Genomic DNA, 21,469 nt, shown 5'->3' on the forward strand with positions numbered 1-21,469 from the left:
CGAGATGTATGTCTGTGTTTGGGGCTGACAAACTGTTACGCAGGGAAAGTGTTTGCTATCATGAGAGCAGCTGTTTTAATCCCCCACAGGCAAAAACCTCTGAATTTCATTAAGGTCTGAGATGCTGAAAACCAGTCAGAGGTGCGGGAAGGGCTGGACTCAATGAGAGCCCGTGCTGCTGCAGATGGTGGTTAAATTCTTTATCTTCAACAAAATAATCAATATTATATTAGATAATAAATCCTTCTCCTTCAGTCTTAAAAAAATCATGCTGTCTGTATCAGCCTCTTTTTGGGCAGCATGTTTGCAGAGTTGAGGTGATTGATGAAGTTGCACTGCTGCTGCTCTGCCGTGTGTCTTTTTACAATGCTCCTCCCTGCTCTAAAGAGAGTTCAAAGTACCATATTTAACTCATTTATTGCATCGTACACTGCCTGGCCAAAAAAAAAGTCACCACCAAAAAAAGGTCACACACTCTAATATTTTGTTGGACCACCTTTAGCTTTGATTACAGCACGCATTTGCTGTGGAATTGTTTCGATAAACTTCTGCAATGTCACAAGATTTATTTCCATCCAGTGTTTTTTCACCAAGATCTTGTATTGATGATGGGAGAGTCTGACCACTGCCTTCTCCAGCACATCCCAAAGATTCTCAATGGGGTTAAGGTCTGGACTCTGTGGTGGCCAATCCATGTGTGAAAATGATGTCTCATGCTCCCTGAACCACTCTTTCACAAATTGAGCCCGATGAATCCTGGCATTGTCATCTTGGAATATGCCTGTGCCATTAGGGAAGAAAAAATCCATTGATGGAATAACCTGGTCATTCAATTTCAGGTAGTCAGCTGACCTCATTCTTTGGGCACATAATGTTGCTGAACCTAGACCTGACCAACTGCAGCAACCCCAGATCATAGCACTGCAGTCTCCTTAGATGTTTTCTCTGCTTGATGCATACCAATGATTTGACCCTTCTTAAACAGACTAACATCTTTTCCACGACCACAGGATGTGCCTTTCCACATGGTTGTTTAAGAAATGAGAAGTTACTCATTGCATCAGCTGGGGTTAAATAACTTGTTGCCGGCTGAAAGCTAATCGCCCATGCAGTAATTATTCAATAGGAGGCTTGTACCTATTTGCTTAGTTAAATCCAGGTGGTGACTTTTTTTTTTTTTTTTGGCTGGGCAGCGTATTATGACCTTTCTTTGCTATAATTATAGAAAGATCATGATAAATGAGTGAAAATTTGTATTTTAAACACCTAAGAGGGTAAAAATTACAAATTAATAATTTTTTTCTAAATTTCCGTCTTTTTTCCCCAAATGTCTTGCAGGCCAGATGACACCTGCTGGCAGGCCGGAAGTGGCCCGTGGGTCGCCATTTGGGGATCGCTGACCTAGAGTTTTACTGCAATGGCTGTGTTGTTTCCTGTGCTTGAAAGAAGTTAAAAACAGCGAGTAACCATAGACATCTTGTTAGATATCACTGTAACAAAAATGTTTTCTGTCAATGTTGTAACGAGATGGTGTGTTTTAGGCTTGACTGAAATTGATGTTTTTGGATTGTCTGCGCCATCCGTGAGTACTGTGTTTGCATTTGCAAGTTGATGTCAGCTAGCTTAAACAGCATGTGGCTTTGTTATGTGTAAAAGAAACAAGTGTTACAATTATTTTATTTTATTTCAAAGGTAAAGACTGAAGAAGACGCTGTAATCTCCAGGGAGTCTCATACTAAGCTCTATGAACCGTGTTGAAATGTAAGTGTACTTTGTACATGTTTAGTGCACATTTTCAAACATTTTGTAAATGATTCAATGTTGAATGTATAGTTAACAGATTTTATTCTCTGTTTATATTAATAGCCTGAGCCTGTCGTGTTTTCTTGGGTTTATTTTTATTTTATTTTATTTTATTTTATTTCTCAAGAAAATAGAAGCTAGTGTGAGTAAAGCTAAACCCAGGCGTACTGACACTAAAAGCACTTTAAGGAGTGAATTTAGAGAATTCACATTGTGATGCACTCTGAAGAGACTGACTTTGAGTTGCCAAAAATGAAATCCCTGCTACAAGAATCCTGTAGTTATTGTGTCCTGTGTGGCAATCTAATTCCAGGGGTTACACATTTAAGGGTAGAATATTATTCATTGACCAAGTGTCTGTTCTTTAGTCTCCGTTAGTCACCATACAGTAAACCTTCAACACACATTATCCACTCATCAAATGAGATGACAGAAGAAGCTTTAAAACATTTCTTCCTTTCTGTTGGAACACTTCACCACCGAAAAGCGTTAGGGCCATTGAAAATCAAGTTTCGTTGAGATGCAGTTATTTTTTCTGACCAGAGAAATGTCAGAATTCTGACTTTAATCTCAGTATCCTGACTTTAATCTCTGAATTCTGACTTTTGTTTCACAAGTCAGATTCTATTCTCACAAGTTGCCCCCAGTGCGGGGTAAGTTGTGCCTTTGGTTAGAATATGTTGGGGTAAATTGTGCAAGTAATTATTGAAGATTATTGAAGTAAAACAGAACATTTTAATGTCATAAACTATAATGCTGTATAAAAGCAAGACAAATTCAATACAAAATTACTCATTTAGGGTTTATTTAGATATAATCACCCTAGTAAACTAATGGCAGAAAATTTAAATACACAATATTGATATTTGTGAATCATTTCAGGCAAAAAGGCTTTGGCAATAGATTCCTGTTGACATACAGTCTGTCAGTTATGCAACATATATGAATAAAGTGATTTAGGCCAATTTCTGAACATCTCAATTTGACTTAGGCCACTTAAAAACGAAATAAACTGCTCTTTAACAACAGTGCAAACTCAAAACTGAAATCAGTGTTAGCTGAATTAAATAAATGGCAGGTAAATCAAACACTGATGAGGGATGTCCATCTCCAGCTGTTTTTGGTCCTTCTTTGTTGGGTTCTAGGTGTGTAGGTCTAGGTGTGTGATTGTGTGGATTTGTTAGGGTAGGTGTGTCGATGTGTGGGACTGGGTGTGAGGGTCTGGGTGAGAGGGTGTGTGGGTTAGGGTCTAGGTCTGGGATTTATGTGTCTGGGTGTGTGGGTCTGCATGCGTGGGTCTGGATTTGAGGGTATTTGGGTCTGGTTATGTGGGTGTCAGGGTTCGGGTGTATCTGTGGGTCTGGGTTTGTGGGTGTGCCACTGGCACAACTTAACCCAGGCCCTTTGGCACAAATCACCCCAGCCCCACTATTTTGAAAAACTAGCATGATCCAGCAGTTTAGAGCTAACATCACTCTAACTGTATAGACTCATTGTGTAGCCTACTGAAGCACTAAAACATGTGTGAAATGTTTTCAGACTTGTCTATAATTGTTCAGACATAACAATCAAAAAACCTTGATCATAGAAATTTTACTTTGAAAGGCAAAAAACAGTTTTTTGAGCTAAAATGTGCTTACCTCTCATGCCATGTGTCTGTCTTTTATACAGGATGAGTAAAATGGATGGCTTTTCAAAAACATGTGGTCACATGACCAATTTCTTCTATGGTTTTCTTGAAACAAGGGGTGGCACTACTTCCCCGCTGGCACAAATCCCCCCACTCTCCCCTACTGCTGAGTTAAAAAAGAAAAAAAACTGATACTTGAATCAACACACACTGACAATTGCAAAAGACAAAGAAGGGATGACACATTTCAGCATCAAGAATTTCTGACCTCAGAATCTCCAGTTTGCAGTTTGGACCCTGCAGGTAATCACACAGAATCTTCACTCCTGAATCCTGGAGCTCAAAGTTTCCACTCAGGTCCAGCTCTCTCAGATGTGAGGGGTGAGTCTTCAGAGCCGAGGCCAGAGAAGAACAGCTGATCTTGGACAAACTGTATCCACTCAATCTGAAAACAATCACATCAATGAAGATGGGGCTGAATCATATAGTTGACTGTTTGATGTCAGTAAATGCACATTGATGAAATAATAAACTGTGATTCTGATTTTTTTCACAGAAACCTGACCTTAATCTCAGAATTCTGACTTAATTCTCATAAGTAATAACAAATGCCGCATCTCTTATTTATTTATTTATTTTTTACTTCATTGGCCCTAATCCTCTTCTGTACTTTACAGTCTTGTTTTGAAAAAAAAATGTCACTCACACTGAATTTATTGGTACTCTACTCAGATATGCAGATTTTTTTTAGAAGATCATTAATTTTCATTCCTTCACTGTTTGAGATTGTTTAGTTTTTTTTAAAAAGTATTTTACTCTAATTGGATGGATCCCCTTTGGGAAATAAACCTCTTATCTCAAAGAGGCTAATCTGTCTAATAATGTATTCAGAAAAAATATATTTTAATTAAATCACTGAACAAAATAAGAAGGGATAGCACAATGAAGCAACAACAATTTCTGACCTCAGAATCTCCAGTTTGCAGTTTGGACTCTGCAAGTAATCACACAGAAACTTCACTCCTGAATCCTGGAGCTGGTTGTAGCTCAGGCTCAGCTCTCTCAGATGTGAGGGGTGAGTCTTCAGAGCTGAGGCCAGAGAAGAACAGCTGATCTCTGACAATCTGCACCTCCACAATCTGAAAACAATCACATCAATGAAGATGGGGCTGAGTCATATAGTTGACTGTTTGATGTCAGTAAATGAACACTAATGAAATAATAAACTGTGAATGCCAACATTTTAAAGTGCAGGGTGTAAAACTGAACATCAACATCTAGAAGTGGGTTCGCGGGTCAAAGCAAACAATGGAGGAGCGCATAATGTTGGTGTCAGAATATCCTGAGCTCTACAACATGGCTCTACCATCGTACAAAGACAACCAGAAGAAAAATCGTGGAACCAACCATTGAAACGTATTTTCTAGGGGGAATTACAGTGCATCCGGAAAGTATTCATAACGCTTCACTTTTTCCACTTTTTGTTATGTCACAGCCTCATTCCAACATGGAATAAATTCATTTTTTTCCTCAAAATTCTACACACAACACCCCATAATGACAATGTGAAAAAAGTTTTTTTGAAGTTTTTGCAATTGAGGAGTATTGAGGAGGGGTACCCTTGGGTATTGAGGAGAGGAAGATGAGACACACCAGACCCAACGTTTCCTAGAGTCCAGATCATAAGAGGAGAGTTGCTGTGAATGGAAATGACTGATGGAGTACCCGATTCAGACTATGTGGTCAGGACCACCAGTCAGAGGATGCAGGGCCAACGTCCAGAAGAAGACAGTGAGAGCCAGGTGAATCTTCCTGGTTCCCAGCTCTAACAACTATTTGATATCTTTGTCTCAGTAACCACAGCAAGAGCTGAAATAGTTCAGAGCCTTTAGACAGAGAGCTGCTCTGAAAACTCCTGTTAAAAGGATCATTTTTGAATTTGTGTCCAAACATTTCTAGACAATGGTCAACTGAACCTCAACACTGGAACACCACCCATGACCAGATTACTAACAGGCCACCAAGATGAGGAAAGGCTGTGATCTGTGGATGGATACCAAAACAGACAAGATGGATAGTAAAGCAGAGTTGACTTTTTCATTTCCCTCTGTCATTTTGACACAGCAACATTTAACCAGCACTGTCCTCCCGTTCCATCTTTTTGTTAAGTTGTAACTGATAAAGTAGATCAAGTAGAGCTTGAATCCTGCTTTAGTGTGACCATTTGGCCAGTGAATTCTGTTTACTATTCCAAGCTTTTCCTAATGCTATCCACAGCACCCAGCTGAGTGAGTTCACTCTTTGTTTGTATAGCACCAACTCATAACCAGAGGTATCAACCAGAGTTATCTCAAGACTCTTTACAGAGAGGGCAGGACTGGATCATACGCTCTGATGTGGACTATTATAATAGACCAGTGTTGTTAATTCATATTATGAAAAAGACTATACCCTTTTATAATAAAGACCAGTGTTATTTTATTATTAATAATTATAGCAGTGATTAAATGAAACTGTATTAGTAATAAATATAGATGTAGGTATGATGTTAATGATGAAAGAATGATCACTGTAATGCTAGCATTAGCAATAATAATGGCGGTGTAGAGAAAGATGAATAACATACATAAAGGTGACAATAGAAATGCAGTTTTAGCTATTATCAAATTCACTTTGAAAAATGAGATAATGATAGTACTTGTAACAATAATGATGATGATAATAACACTCTGTACCATTTATATCCGTACAGACTCCCACTCTAGTGACAGACTGACCACCATGATCAGTGCAAAATCAGGGGCCTTCAGTTATTACCAGGGCTTGACATTATTTTTTTTGCTGACCGGCCACAGTGGCTAGTGGTTTTGCAAACTTACTAGCCACTCGGTATTTTCACTAGGCACAGTTTTGGTGTTTGGAAACTATGAGCTATATGCCAAATTTGGCACAAAGGGTATGATATAACACACAAGCTTTACCTTCCCTCATCAATATGATCAGTATCAGCTCTCCTCTTAATAAAGCACTTCTCCCTACACAGCATTCTACAAAGATATGTCATACTTCACTGTTAGACAGTCAACTAAGAGTCAAGACTCAGATTTTTTTTTCTTCAATAGATATTAAGTTTATGCTATTAATATAATACTGTTAATTGGCTGATTAGTAGAAACAACTACAGCAGATTACAACAACATCTCCAATTTTTACTCTTCAAATCTCCACCAGAGAATGTGAAATGTCAAACTTCTCCTGTCCTCTGCTCTATTCTCCTTTAAACTGTATGGTGAAAATGTCTCCATATGCGTGTCTAAAATTAATCAAAAAATCTGTTTAAATAAGAGATGACATAGATTTGGTGCATGACGCTCACATTTGGACAACTAATGTCTTATGTTTAATATTAGAAACAAAAAAATCACTGTTAAGTTGAATTCTCTTTGACTCCTAAGTGATCAGTTAGTGACTTTTATCTTTCTGTCTCTGTTTCTCACTGCCTCAGTGAACTGATTCAAAGTTTCAGAGTTTCTCTCGTCTTTTATATTTGTTAATTATCGATATATGGCAAATCATTATACAAACACATCCAAGGTTTTAATAACATTTTGATTATGCATGCATTGATGGAGGTTTTAACATTTAGCTTGCCCTCAACAAAGAAAGAATATAAGTGGAGTATTAAGTGAACGATATTCAGACACACTGCCCGCCCTGGCTTGCACAGAGAGAGCACACACGGTGCTGACGCGCTGATCCTCCATGGACAGAGAGGCACTTTAAAGCAGAAGGAGAAAGTTCAGGTCTAAGTTTATCCTCCAACATTCTGAAATCATTTTCCCTAAACAGATAGAAACCTTCAGTTTACGTTACAAGCACGTAAGCGTGTGTGTCAGTAAATGTGTTGGAGTGTCGTGTTTGTGTGTGTCATACAGCATCAAAGCCCTTGGTGCTGCATAAAAATGCACGAATGGATGAAGAGACCAGCCACTTTCCAGTTATTTTGGAGGGAAATTTGAGCTTTTATGTGCCGAACAGCCTCTCTGTAACAAGCCTTACTCGTAACGGCTAACAGACAAACACGGTCAGAGTGAAGCATAAGTTGTGACGCTGATAAATTCCACCAGCCATCGTGTCACGCTGCTACCCGCCATAGCTGAAATCCACCCGCATTTGGCTAGTTGGCGGATGTAAATGTCAAGCCATCGTTATTACAGTTTAGTCCTGTTAGTCAGTTAATGAACTATTAAAATATTTGCAAGGACTGATATGTCTTGAGCTAAATCTTTTTTTTTATTATTTTTTGAAGTTTTAATGCCATACTGAAAAATATTAATCAGCATGCATTATTTGAAGGATGTGGATGAACATGACAGAAAATAATATCAATAAATGTGACAGTGTAAATATTTCATGTACAGGTTCACAAACTACAGTGAGTAATCTGACCTCAGAATCTCCAGTCGACAGTTTGGACTCTCCAGGCCAGAACAAAGGAGCTTCATTCCTGAATCAGTGCTGATGTTCTTCAGCTCCAGCTCTCTCAGATGTGAGGGGTTGGCCTTCAGAGCTGAGGCTATGATTTCACAGTCAGCCTCTGTGAGATCGATGAGAGCAAATCTGCAATGACATCAATTGCAAAAACAGTCATAAAAAAGGACACATGATATTTATGGAGATTATTTGAGAATTAGCTGCTGTGATTGGTTTACATTTGAATTACACTTTAATGGAATTTGTGCAGTTGTTTAAGACAAAACTTTTGCTCTCATCACTTTTTATAACACCTGCAAATCTTCAAGACTGAGTTTGTTTGCTAATTTTCCATTCCTCTCTATTTAGATGTCTGTCTCTGGATTGGAGAACTATCTCAGAAAGTCACTGCTGTCAGGCTGCCGTTCATAAGAAAGAAGTTGCTGCAAGTGAATAAGAAAATAATCTCAACATTTAATCTAGATGTACTGGTTGAGTCACGTGGGAGACGTCATTAAAACAAAGACATCATAAGAACCCACGAGTACCCGGCCAACACAGGAACCCAGCCACAGAACCTGAGACCAATAGGACTAAAGTTTCAAAAGGCAAGTAAAAGAGAAGCAATAAGAACTAAAAACAGTAAGAGAAATAAATTTGTAAAGGAAGAACAAGTGTAAAAGAATAAGTCTGAGGAGGGAAAATGCTAAAATGATACAAGCATCAAGAGGGTAAAAGTTAAAACCAGTAAAAACGTAAAAACTGAAGATCATGGATATAGAAAATAAATCAGTAAGAGATATTAAAACAGGAATAAGAAGAGTAAAAGGTATTAACTAATGCTGGGCATAGATTAATTTTTTTAATCTAGATTAATCTCACTGCAATCCTGTAGTTAATCTAGATTAATCTCGATTAAAATGCTAGACTTGAATTTTGCCAAAGACATTCAAAAAATGCTTGACCTATCTAAATATTAAGGAAAATGCATCACTGACAGCTTGAGAACACCTCGCTTGCTCACCACTGAACCCTCACTTTAAACACCAAAGTTTGCTCATTTATCATGTGGATTTCAACCTACTCACAACCTACTCACAGGTCATAACAGAGACAGAATAAAAAAATTGTTTTCCATCTCTCCAACTTGTCTTAGCACTGTGACGAGCGTTTGCTGTATGAAGCGCTCTGTCAGGATGGATCCAGCGGGATTTTAAAGGAGTGACGGACAACATAAAGTCCAGCGCAACCTCAGGTTTGTGATTATGTGCAAACAACATGTAATATCGACTACTGGTTGTAATCACACACCCAAGCATCCACTCTTTCATTAAAAACAGACGTTTTCCAGTTCAGCGGAGAGTGACACAGCCACTCAGATGTGACCCCTCTGAAACCACACACACATACACACACAGCCACAGATGTCATGGTGGTGACTTGCAGAGTGACACGTTCCCTCGATGCAGGACTTCGAATGGTCAATGGTGGCATCACGTTGATGGCGCACCTACGCTGTGGACGCGATGCAGAAGTATAAATCAGGCTTAAGCTTGCTCACAGCAGACCCAAACCTCCGCCCTGCTCCCATTGGAAATGACTGGAGGTGTGTTGGTAGCCTACTACAAGTGCTCGGCGGTGTTTCTGTAAGCCCCTTTAGTGAATAGATTAACGTGCAATAATTTTCTTATTGCGCGAAAAGAGTCTTGCGTTAACTTAACAGGTTAATGCCGTTAACGGTCCAGCAATAGTATTAACACAAGCTAATAAAACAGTAGTAAGGAATTAATAGTAACAACAATATTAACAGTAAAACAGCAAAAGTAGCAGTAATGTAATAATAAAAGTGGAGATAAAAGGTAAAATGATGATTGAAGGAATAGGAATGGGTAAAAAGACCACAACACATAAAAGCAAGTCTATAAAAATGAGTTTTAAGAAGTGATTTAAAAGCAGTGACTGTTTCTGCACACCTTATTTCCTCAGGGAGGTCGTTCCAAAGTCGAGGGGCCCTGTTGGAGAAGGCCCTGTCATCTTTAGTTACAAGTCTCAACTTTGGAACGACCAGGAGGCCCCCACCCAAGGATCTCAGGGTGCGGGCTGGCTCATAGAAGGTCAAAAGTTCTGTAACATATACTGGAGCCAGAGCCTTTAGTGCTTTAAAAGTAATGAGTAAAATGGCTTTAAAAGGGGCAACAGAGTTCAGGACAGATTTACAAGTCTGATTAAAAAGAGAGACGAGCTCTTCTGTGTAAAAATCTGGGTCAAAGGCAGTTAAAAATGCAGAATCAAAAAGCTCCTTAAACTTGCTAGCAGACACAGAATTAAAAACCCTTCTACAGACAGTAGCAGTTCAGTAAAACCTGTCTGGGATAAAACCATGTTAAATAAAATCAGTTTGTGGTCTGACACACAGATATCCTTTGTCATAAAATCATTAGGGCTAAGGCCACAGTATAAAACCAAGTCAAGCGTGTGACCTTTTGAATGTGTGGGTTCCTGGATGGCCTGGGTCAGGTTAAAAGATTCTAAAATTTCTAAAAATTCAGCAGTCAGAGTTTGAGAAGGACAACAGACATGAATGTTAAAATCCCCTAGAATAAATTTGTCATGTTTTGTTAAAAAATATGATAAAAACTCAGAAAACTCCTGGATAAAAGCATTGTTGGGTCTGGGTGGTCTATAGATGATTAAAATTAAAACAGTCTCTTTTGCTCTGATGATAAAAGCAAGGTGTTCAAATGATAAAAACTACTGTGTGTGATGGGGGTGCATTAAAACATTTTCTGGTGAATGACAGCAACTCCCCACCCTGACCAGATAGCCGGGGCTGATGTAGGTGAGTAAAATCTTAGGGGATTGCTTCAATGAAAGAGCTGCAGTCTCCAGGAGTGTGCCAAGTTTCAGTTAAAATAAAGAAGTCTAAGTTGTTCTGAGAGATAAAATCATGGCATAAAAACATTTTATTACTAAGTGATCTGATATTTAAAAGTCCAAAGCTCGCAGGAGCACAGGTAAAAGAGGGGCAGGGGCGGGGTAACCGAGGTAATATGGATTTGAATTAAATTGGAAGGGGTGCAGGATTTGGCAGGTGGCCGGTGTAGACATGTATTGGTGATATGAACAGGGATCAGTGTGGGGCTGATAAAGGGGATGGGAGACGAGGGAAGACTGGCAGGTTTGTGGGCGGGGTTTAGGGAGGCAGTGAGATCAAGTGATAGGGAGAGCAAGGGATTATTGAACAGGGAAAAGGGAGTGGTCAGAATTTGGGAACATGTGCTATTGTTGACAAACTGTCATGCAGATTGTGAATGGGAATGATGAACTACATGCTGAATGTTTCCGGACAGCATTTGGCTACCCGGCCTGTTCGGATGAATGCCGTCATGTTTAAAAAGTGAGTCATTACCCCAGAATAAATAAAAATTTTCCAAAAATATAAAACCATGGGAGGGGCAGGAGGAATGGAGCCAGGTATTAAGACTGAGAATGCGGCTGGAGTGCTCTGCTCCACGTCAGAGAATGGGGATTGGGCCAGAGATAAAAAACAGTCTTTCATGTGTCCTCCAAAATGTTAAAAAGCAAGTTAAAATCTCTTTTTGTTACCTCAGACTGCTGACGGGATGCGTTGCTCGTTCCAACATGCAGGATTATTGTAGTGGTGGGTGGGGGGGGGGTGCAGAAGTTTGACTAGAATAATAGGGACGGTGGCACCAGGAAAACAGTGAGTGATGGCGTTGATGAAGCGGATGTTCCTGATGACAGAGTCTCCGATGGGCAGGGCTGGACTGGCCATTTGACATACCGGGCAAATGCCTGGTGGGCCGACGTACTTTGGGGCTGGTATCTTTTATCTATTTTTCATTTCTTGCTAAACACCAGCCCATATAGCAGGGTCAGTGGTCCCTTGGTTTTTTTCTTTATAATGACAGTTGACTGGCCCAATTACATCTCCTAAAGGTCTGTCAACACCCTCCCCTCCCCTCTCTGCTCCAGCTTAGAAAGTGAAACTAAAGTGTCTGGGCAAAACGAAACCTAAGCGCCAAAACCACCAGATCAATTGGATATGAAAACAAACGCAAAATTAGAACAAAAACCTGCCGGTCAAGATACACAGAAGTTGTAAAAACTCTGCAGTCTGTGAAACGGACAGTCTGATGCTAAATGCAGCTACACGGGGAGGAGGAGGAGGAGGAGGAGGGAAAGAGATCCAGAGGAGAGGCAGGTGTTTGGCAAGTACATCATGAGCGCGAGGAAAGTGAAGCAGTGGTGAGTGAGCTCTATAGAGTATCAAAATAAAGGCTTATAAAGATAATTAGACTTTTGGTCCACTTTATAAAGAAAACTAAAACAGTTTGAGATTAAGTCTGAAGATTGAAGAGATGGTTAAATCCTCTCTCCATACCATGAAATGACTCCATTATAAATACAAGTCCTGAAATCAGACTTTATCCCAGTTACATACAAATAGACCCGTGGCAGTATTTTCATTAATGTTGAGAAATATACAGAGCCATTTAATGTTCGTTAGAGCAGAGTAGCTTTTCCTGAAGTGTTTTTATCAGTATTATTACAATAAATGTACTTATTTAATCAGGAATTTAATTTCTGCAAGCATATGTTTTAAATTAAGGCCTTTTGATTTAAAAATACAATGAATTCTTGCAGAGATGGTATCAAAATAAATTGCATATTTTTTTCTGCACTTCTACTTGATATGGCCCATACTCACCATATTGATTTGGTGTACTACTCACCTCAGACCATTAGTTAGTCAGTCAAAATAGAGTGAAAACACCATTAGATGTGTCATAGACACTGTGGTAGGAATTTTGTATGTTTTGTATATTTTAACCTCTGATTTAGTTAGTCTGTAGATTTAACTGTGCATCTGTCTTATTGACCAAGGAATGACCTGGTGAATCCTTTTGTTCCAACTCAACTGTAAATCACATCATGATCACCACAGGACAGTAAGTCATGAGCTGAGCAGCTATATGTTGTAAAAGGTCATAAAGACCACTTTTTGGGAAGTGACCATCTGTTTTATTGCACCCCAACTGAATTACCCTTCTGCTTAAGAAGTTCTTTGAAGGTGGTCAAAAGCTCATGTGTTTGGTCAACTGCTCAAAGGCATGGTTTAGAGGATATATAAAGGGGGTCCTCCAGTTGCTCAGTGGGCAAGCCTCATACTGCTAACTGCCGTGTGGCTGTGTGGGTTTGCTCCCTCTGTACAGAGTGAATTAAATTCTTGATGCATGTATCTTACCAGTCTTGTTTTTTGACTCTCTATAGGTAATCGAGAAATTTCATTAACAACACCAACTTCTAAACTATGTCGTGGTCTGACGATTTTTTTTTTAGTACCTCTATGTAATAAGGGGTGTGATGTAACGTGTGTAATATTATGTTATACTTTGACCCACTGTGAGGGGCCGGTCCGAGGCCAGGGCCAAATTTTCTTCCCAGTCCAGCCCTGGTATTGGGAGGGAAGAGAGGGCGAGGAGGTGAGTGGAGGGCATCGCAGCCACTGGATGGTGGACGGTCCGGCTGTGCAGACAGTGACTGCGCTGACACTGATGGATCTGGAAGTGTCTAGGCGCAGGTGGAGAACCGTGAGGGGAACCTGTTCGGGGCACACCGCCTGAGCGTCTGGCAATGGCCTCCTGCAGCAGTCTGTGGTGCGTCATCCCTGATGAGGCAGGCCACATAGCGCGGTCAGCCAGCCCGCTTGGCTCAGATGGAGCTCGGACCACTGCAGAATCCTTGGAGCTCGGACCACTGCAGAATCCTTGGGGTGGATGGAAGCCTCGTCCACAAGGGGCGTGAAGCGATTGGTGAATGGGGGTGGAGCTGGTGGAGAGGCTCTCCCAGGAGCCATCCTTCAGACACGCCGTGCCACAGTCACCCAGTTCAGGCTTGCTGGCTCCGGTGTAGAGCAGTGTGTAAGGGGCGCAAGGACTCCAGCTTCCATACCGACCTCAGGATCCTCCAGCAGTTGTGAAACAGCAGCAACCCAATCCACGGGTGCAGCTGTGGAGGAGAGGTCATCAGCCAGCTGCAGCAGGGGAGGACGTCCACTCGGTTTGACCGCAGGGCGTTCACCACGACTCGGCCCCCGCGCCAGGATACATTGACACCACCCAGGGAAGAGTGACCGTGGAGGCTGAGACCAGCCGAGACACCAGTCTGGAGGGAGAAGGTGGCTGCCTGGTGGCCTGCATGAACGAGATGTGCTTTGCCTGGGTGTTTGGGATAGAAATAAAGCCATCTATCAGCTTGTCCTTCTGGCGGATTTCAAGCTTGAGGCGGTGTCAGCTGGCTCGAGCTGCCAGGAAGGAGGACCCGTAGGCAGAGGACATGTGTGCAAACACTTTGCATTTATTTTCACACCATGTTAACACCAGCACTTCAACACAGAATGAGTCCCTTTTATACCTTCCCTCTGGTAATCATCCACTGGAATAATCCATCCCCCAGGTATTCACCAAATCATCAATTTATAAATATATATAATTCATATTTACAAACCATTACCAAAAACATAAATAGATTATTAATTAATATACACACCTAAACCCCGTTGAATAAATACCCCCAAATAATTTACATAAACATATACACTAAAATGCAACGATAAAACTCCCCTCTACCAGTGCCCTACTTAGTAGCTTCCCCCCCGGAACTGATAAAAGGTGTCCGAGCCCCCCGGGAAATTCTTTTACCCGAACACCCTGGGAGGAAGAGAAGAGGCAGAGCTAAGTTTTCCGCGCATTCATATACACATTTACAGTTGAAACCAGAAGTTTACATACACTATATAAAAAGGTACATAAACTTTTTTTTCTCACCGTCTAACATTAAATCAGATTTAAACTTTTCCTGTTTTTGGTCAATTAGGATTACCAAAATTATTTCTATTTGCTAAATGCCAGAATAATGAGAGAGATCATTTTTTAGACAATTTTTATTATTTTCTTGAGAGTCAGAAGATTACATACATTTCATTAGTATTTGGTAGCATTGCCTTTAAACTGTATGACTTGGGTCAAATGTTTTGGATATGCTTCCACAAGCTTCTCACATTAGTTTGCAGGAATTTTGGCCCATTCCTCCTGGCAGAACTGGTGTAACTGAGCCAAGTTTGTAGGCCGCCTTGCTCGCACATGCCTTTTCAGCTCTGTCCATAAATTTTCAATGGGATCTAGATCAGGGCTTTGTGATGGCCACTCCAAAACATTGACTTTGTTATCCTTAAGCCACTTTGTAACCAGTTTGGCAGTATGCTTGGGGTCATTGTCCATTTGGAAAACCCATTTGCGCCCAAGCTTTAACTTCCTGGCTGATGTCTTGAGATGTTGCTTCAGTATTTTCACATAATGTTCTTTGCTCATGATGCCATCTATTTTGTGAAGTGCACCAGTCCCTCCTGCAGCAAAACAACCCCACAACATGATGCTGCCACCCCCATGTTTCACAGTTGGGATGGTGTTCTCAGACTTGCAAGCTTCCCCTTTTTTCTCCAAATTTACCGATGGTCATTATGGCCAAAAAGTTCAACTTTAGATTCGTCAGACCACAGAACATGTCTCCAGAAATGAAGGTCTTTGTCCCTGTGTGCATTTGCAAACTGTAATCTGGCTTTTTTATGTTTCTTGTGGAGTAATGGCTTCTTCCTGGGAGAGTGGCCTTTCAGCCCATGTGGGTACAGGACTGGTTTGACTGTTGATAATGACACACTCTTACCAGCTTCAGCCAGCATCTTCACAAGGTCTTTTGCTTTTGTTCTTGGGTTGAGATGCACTTTTCGGACCAAAGCACATTCATCTCTGGGTCACAGAACCTGTCTCCTTCCTGAGCGGTATGATGGCTGGACATTCCCATGGTGTTTATACTTGCGTATAATTGTTTGAACAGATGAACGTGGCACCTTCAGGCATCTGGAAATTGCACCCAAGGATGAACCAGACTTGTGCAAGTCCACAATTCTCTTCCTGATATCTTGGCTGATTTCTTTTGATTTTCCCATGATGTTACACAAAGAAGCAGTGTGTTTCAGGTGTGCCTTAAAATATATCCACAGGTGTGCCTCTAATTAACTCAAATGTTGTCAATAAACCTATCAGAGGCTTCCAAAGACATGACATCATCATCTGGGCTTTCCCCAATTTTTTAAAGGCATGGTAATCTTGCCTATGTAAACTGTATGTTAACTTATGACTCTCAAGAAAATAATAAAAAAATGTCTAAAAAATGATCTCTCTCATTATTCTGGCATTTAGCAAATAGAAATAATTTTGGTAATCCTAATTGACCAAAAACAGGAAAAGTTTAATCTGATTTAATGTTAGACGGTGAGAAAAAAAAGTTTATGTGCCTTTTTATATAGTGTATGTAAACTTCTGGTTTCAACTGTAAATCAATAATTCTGTTTGTTAATTTATACTCACAACCACACAATTTATGTCTACACCTGAGTAAGGCCCAACTGAGTATTTCTTTCTGCTTATAGGAGAATGACGAGGCAGAACAGCCTAGCGTCCCCGCTGTGTCGGCTGGCTGACACACAAACTCCTCACCCAAACGTACACACTCACGCTATTCCTTTAACTCAATAAATCTGGAAAATACATGCTGAAAGTGTCATCATTTACCTTGAACAAAGTTTTATTTATACTAAATAAGTGTTAAAAGTCCATATCTATAAATATCACTAGAAACACACTTAAATGGCCATCTTCAATATCACACCAGTGCCTGGTAACGGCATGCCATCATTACAGACGGCAAAGACCCTCCTTTAACTGTGAGTTTGTGTGATAACAGTCGCCCACACGCAGCCATAAAGACAGTTTTTAGGAACTTACAAAAATCCCACTGCTCTTATTGTTAGGAAGCATCAGGGTCTGCTGGCAGCCAGCCAAGGCAGTGGCGGCTGATGATGTCAAACAAAAATTAAGTCCAAATAATCCAGATGAATCAAAAATAACCGCCCAAGTTAAAAGAATGCTGTGTGTAAAAACAAGTATTAAAACGTTGCTGGAAGTCTGGATTAAAATAACAATTTTTGCGGAGCCACTGGGGGTTAGGATTAAAAAAACTCACGCGTAGTAGTGAAACCTCTCCTGTCAGGGCACAAAGCAATCACCTAACCCTGTCAGTGTTTAAAATATTCAGCTAATTCAGTAACTGGACAAATATACAAATCTAAACACTGGTTTGTATTCAGGGCACACCTACATGATGTGAAACAGACAGAATTTTGAGAAAATTAACAACTGTATCACCATGTCAGTACAAGATCTAATCAGCATTTATAACTGATTCATATAACTCATCACATCTACACTTACCTAGCCTTCCTGCAGTTCCTCACAGCTGGAATCAGCCTCCGCATTCCCTCCTCTGTTGTTCTGTACTTCTTCAGGTCCAACTCATCCAGAACCTCCTCTGACATCTGCAGCATGTAGGCCAGAGCAGAGCACTGGATATCAGAGAGTCTCTGCTCTGATCTGTTCCCTGACTTCAGGAACTCTTGGATCTCTTGATATACTGAGAGATCATTCATCTCCATCAGACAGTGGAAGATGTTGATGCTTCTGTCAGGAGAGTTATTAAAACTGTTCATCTGCTTCAGGTTGTTGATGATTCGTTGGATTGTTGCTGGACTGTTGTCTATCTGACCCAGCAGACCTCCTAACAGTCTCTGGTTTGACTCCAGACACAGTCCATGAAGGAAACGAACAAACAGGTCCAGGTGGCCATTTTTACTTTGAAGAGATTTTTCCATGGCTCTACGCAGGAAATCTACCAAACGAGAGTCAATGTCATCACTTTCAGTAGTAGTCCTGTAGATATGATTGTCATCTGTTTCATCATAAGAGTCATCATCAGAGCTCCAGTCCACATCATCTTCACTGTTTCCTGTCTCCAGGGAATCTTCCAGTACTGTTGTGTTCCTGTTGGTGAAACAGTGGAGCATGTAGACTGCAGCCAGAAACTCCTGAACACTCAGATGAACAAAGCAGTAAACTGTTTTCTGGAAGATCACACTCTCTCTTTTGAAGATCTCTGTGCAAACTCCTGAGAACACTGAGGCCTCTGTGACATCCAGACCACAGCACTCCAGGTCTTCCTCATAGAACATGATGTTTCCGTCCTCCAGATGTTCAAACGCCAGCCTCCCCAGCTTCAGAAGAACTTCTCTTTCAGCCTCCATCAGCTCCTGTGGACTGGTCTCATGTCCCCCATCATACTTCTGCCTCTTCCTCTTTGTCTGAACCAACAGGAAGTGTGAGTACATGTCAGTCAGGGTCTTGGGCAGCTCTCCTCTCTGCTCCGTGCTCATCATGTTCTCCAGAACTGTAGCAGTGATCCAGCAGAAGACTGGGATCAGACACATGATGTGGAGGCTCCTGGATGTCTTGATGTGGGAGATGATTGTGCTGGACAGATCTTCATCACTGAACCTCCTCCTGAAGTACTCCTCCTTCTGGGCGTCAGTGAAGCCTCGGACTTCTGTCAGCCTGTCCACACATGAAGGAGGGATCTGATTGGCTGCTGCAGGTCGAGACGTTATCCAGATGAGAGCTGAGGGAAGCAGATTCCCCTTGATGAGGTTTATTAACAGCACATTAACTGATGACTTCTGTGTGACATCAGAAACAACCTCACTGATGCTGAAATCCAACAACAGTCTGCTTTCATCCAGGCCGTCAAAGATGAACAAAAGTTTACAGACAGCCAGCGTCTCTGCTCTGACCTTCTGTAATGTTGGATGGAAAACATGGAGCAGCTCCAGAAGACTGTAGCGCTCATCTCTGATCAAGTTCAGCTCTCTGAATGAAAGCAGAACCAGCAGACTGATGTCCTGGTTTTCCAAGCCCTCTGCCCAGTCCAGAGTGAACTTCTGCACCGTGAAGGTTTTCCCAACACCAGCGACACCGTTAGTCAGAACCACTCTGATGGGTTTCTGTTGGTCAGGGAGGGCTTTAAAGATCTCATGGTACTTGATTGGTGTTTCATGGATGATCTTCTTGGAAGCTGTCTCAAGCTGTCTGACCTCATGTTGGCTGTTGACCTCTTCACTCTGTCCCTCTGTGATGTAGAGCTCAGTGTAGATCCTGTTGAGGAGAGTTCTACTTCCTGCCTCATCAGTTCCTTCAGTCACACGTTCACATCTCCTCCTCAGACTGATCTTGTGTTCATCTAAAACCTCCTGAAGACCACCTCTCACTGAAAAGAGAAAGAAATGTTGACCAGAACAAAGAAACATTATCTGGCTGTTCTGGTCAATGACAAGATCAAAAGAACAAAAGTTTAACAAGATTATCTTCAAAGTGAAGATGACAAATATCTGCCATTTTTGTTGCTACCTTCATAGTCATTCAACGCACAAAACACACTGGTGACGTCCAACATGAATGCAGACCCCAAATATTCTCTATGAATAAACCCACACTGGCATAACCAGAAGCACATGGTGGCTGGTGGCCCTTCACCCAACTGCTCTATTCCCAGCATACTCGGCGGTGACTGGAGGAGTGTTTACCTGAGAGAACAGCTTCGTCGTACATCTTGGCTGCCAAGTTACAACTCTTTTTGAGAGCACAGAAAAATACATTTCGTGTCATCTCCTAACCTTGCAGAGCAGATCGATACGCCTGTTCCTTGTTTTTCACTGGCTAATCCATCTTGCAAAGCTCCCATCTGAACCGTTTGTGCTCGTTTAGAAAGTGACAGGACCAATCAGCAGTACTTTCAGGTACAGCAGGGTCATGACGTAAACAAGCAACAAGGGGCCGGTGCAATTATGGCAGAAGAGCTTAGCGTGGATGCTGCTAGAGCGCCAGTTTTATCAAAACATGACAACATTGCTTCGTTAAAAGAAGAACAAAGAACAGCAGTGAGTTGTTTTCTTTTCAAAAACGACAAAGTTGAGTACTTACATGTCTACAGTCGACATGTTTCACGTTATTCCTTGGTAGCTGGGCACGCAGCGTCTACGTCACGTGTTTTGTTGCTCTGATTGGGCCGTAGAGATATGACAGAACGTGCATCCAATCACATTCCAGGTTTTTTTTTCAAAGCCTCTGCCTTTTCTCAAATGTTTCCTATTGAAGCTTTCCCAGATGGATGTGTGAAACAAATCCATCTGGCGTGTCAGGTTAGTCATCTCCTGTTTGAGATGTAGAATAATTGGGGAGGGCCTCAGCTGTCAAGACTCTTGTCATTTTCATTCATTTACCCTGTGTGGCCGGGGTGGGGGCAAGCAAGCAGCCCCAGGCAGGCTCACGATTCTGGTATCAGAAGAGAGAGCTGGCCCAGCAGTCGCTGGTGGAGAGTTTGACTGTTGACATGTGGCTGCCGGTGTGTGCTAGGCTGCAGCACTGGTGGTTATCAGTTTTTTCCAAAAAAATAAAAATAAATAAATAAATCTACACCGCGTTCCACATTATTATGCAAACAACATTTTTCTCTGATTTTCTAAATATCAATGCAAATGACAGTCAGAATATTTTTCAAGTCATCAGCAGTTAGAGTATAATTCAAATGTTTTTGAACAAACTTCATAATGATAACTTTTTTTTTTTAATAAAAACCTCAAAATGCACTTTCCCACATGTTCCACATTATTAAGCAGGCCACAGGTTTCAGCAATATGGGAAAGAAAAAGGATCTCTCTGCTGCTGAAAAGTGTCAAATAGTGTAATGCCTTGGACAAGGAATGAAAACATTTGATATTTCAGGAAAAATTAAGCATGATCATCATACTGTGAAGAAATTTGTGGCTGATTCAGAGCACAGACGGGTTTGTGCAGATAAAGGCAAAATGAGGAAGGTTTCTGACAGACAAATTCATCAGATTAAGAGAGCAGATGCTAAAATACCATTACAAAGCAGCAAACAGGTACTTAAAGCTGCTGGTGCCTCTGGAGTCCCACCAACCTCAAGGTGTAGGATCCTCCAGACTTGAAAAATATTCTGACTGTCATTTGCATTAATATTTAGGAAAATCAGAGAAAAATATCATTTGCATAATAATGTGGAACGCGGTGTATACAGCGATGGAGAAAACAACTAATCTTTCGAAGATAACATTTCCATGCCTAACAGCAGGACATAATGCCATTAATGATTTTTTATTCAAGAAAAGGGAAGGGCTGTGAGTCAACTTTTATAATGTAGTAATAATAAGAACCAGTTAGAACTGCTTTAAAAGTTTTTTTTTTGTCAATCACACCAACCAACAAATTCACCAACACCAGCTAAATAAACAACCAAAACTTGGCGAACTGTAGGCTAGAACGTTCTGAGATGTCATCAGTGAATTATTAAATATTTGATGTTTTCTCAGGTTATCTATGAAAAATCCTTGTATTTCTTTGTGTTAGCTTTATTTGTGTCATTCCTCAAATGAGTTCCTGTCTGCAGAGACACAGAGGGCTACATCACAGCCTCTTTCTCTCCATTATGAGCTATTCAGACTGTCTCCAGTAAAATGAAGTGCAGTTTCACAAAATGTGACAGAACAGCCCACTATTGGTTGTCACAGCTCTGTCA

At 41.0% G+C, this 21,469-nt stretch overlaps 1 protein-coding gene across 1 annotated transcript in view; it reads right to left on the reverse strand.

Annotated features, from left to right (window-relative positions):
• The window catches only part of LOC121527652 (NACHT, LRR and PYD domains-containing protein 12-like), a 50,332-nt gene that overhangs the window by 24,793 nt on the left and 4,070 nt on the right, over positions 1-21,469 (reverse strand). The window contains exons 6-9 of the mRNA XM_041814676.1: positions 19,458-19,503; positions 17,260-19,141; positions 7,883-8,053; positions 4,399-4,572 (exon numbers count right to left, since the gene is read on the reverse strand). Of these exons, the coding sequence (XP_041670610.1) occupies positions 4,399-4,572; positions 7,883-8,053; positions 17,260-19,141; positions 19,458-19,503 (2,273 nt within the window). The remainder of the gene's footprint in view (positions 1-4,398; positions 4,573-7,882; positions 8,054-17,259; positions 19,142-19,457; positions 19,504-21,469) is intronic.

This window comes from Cheilinus undulatus, linkage group 19 (assembly GCF_018320785.1).
Source record: "Cheilinus undulatus linkage group 19, ASM1832078v1, whole genome shotgun sequence".
NCBI classification, from domain to species: Eukaryota; Metazoa; Chordata; class Actinopteri; order Labriformes; family Labridae; genus Cheilinus; species Cheilinus undulatus.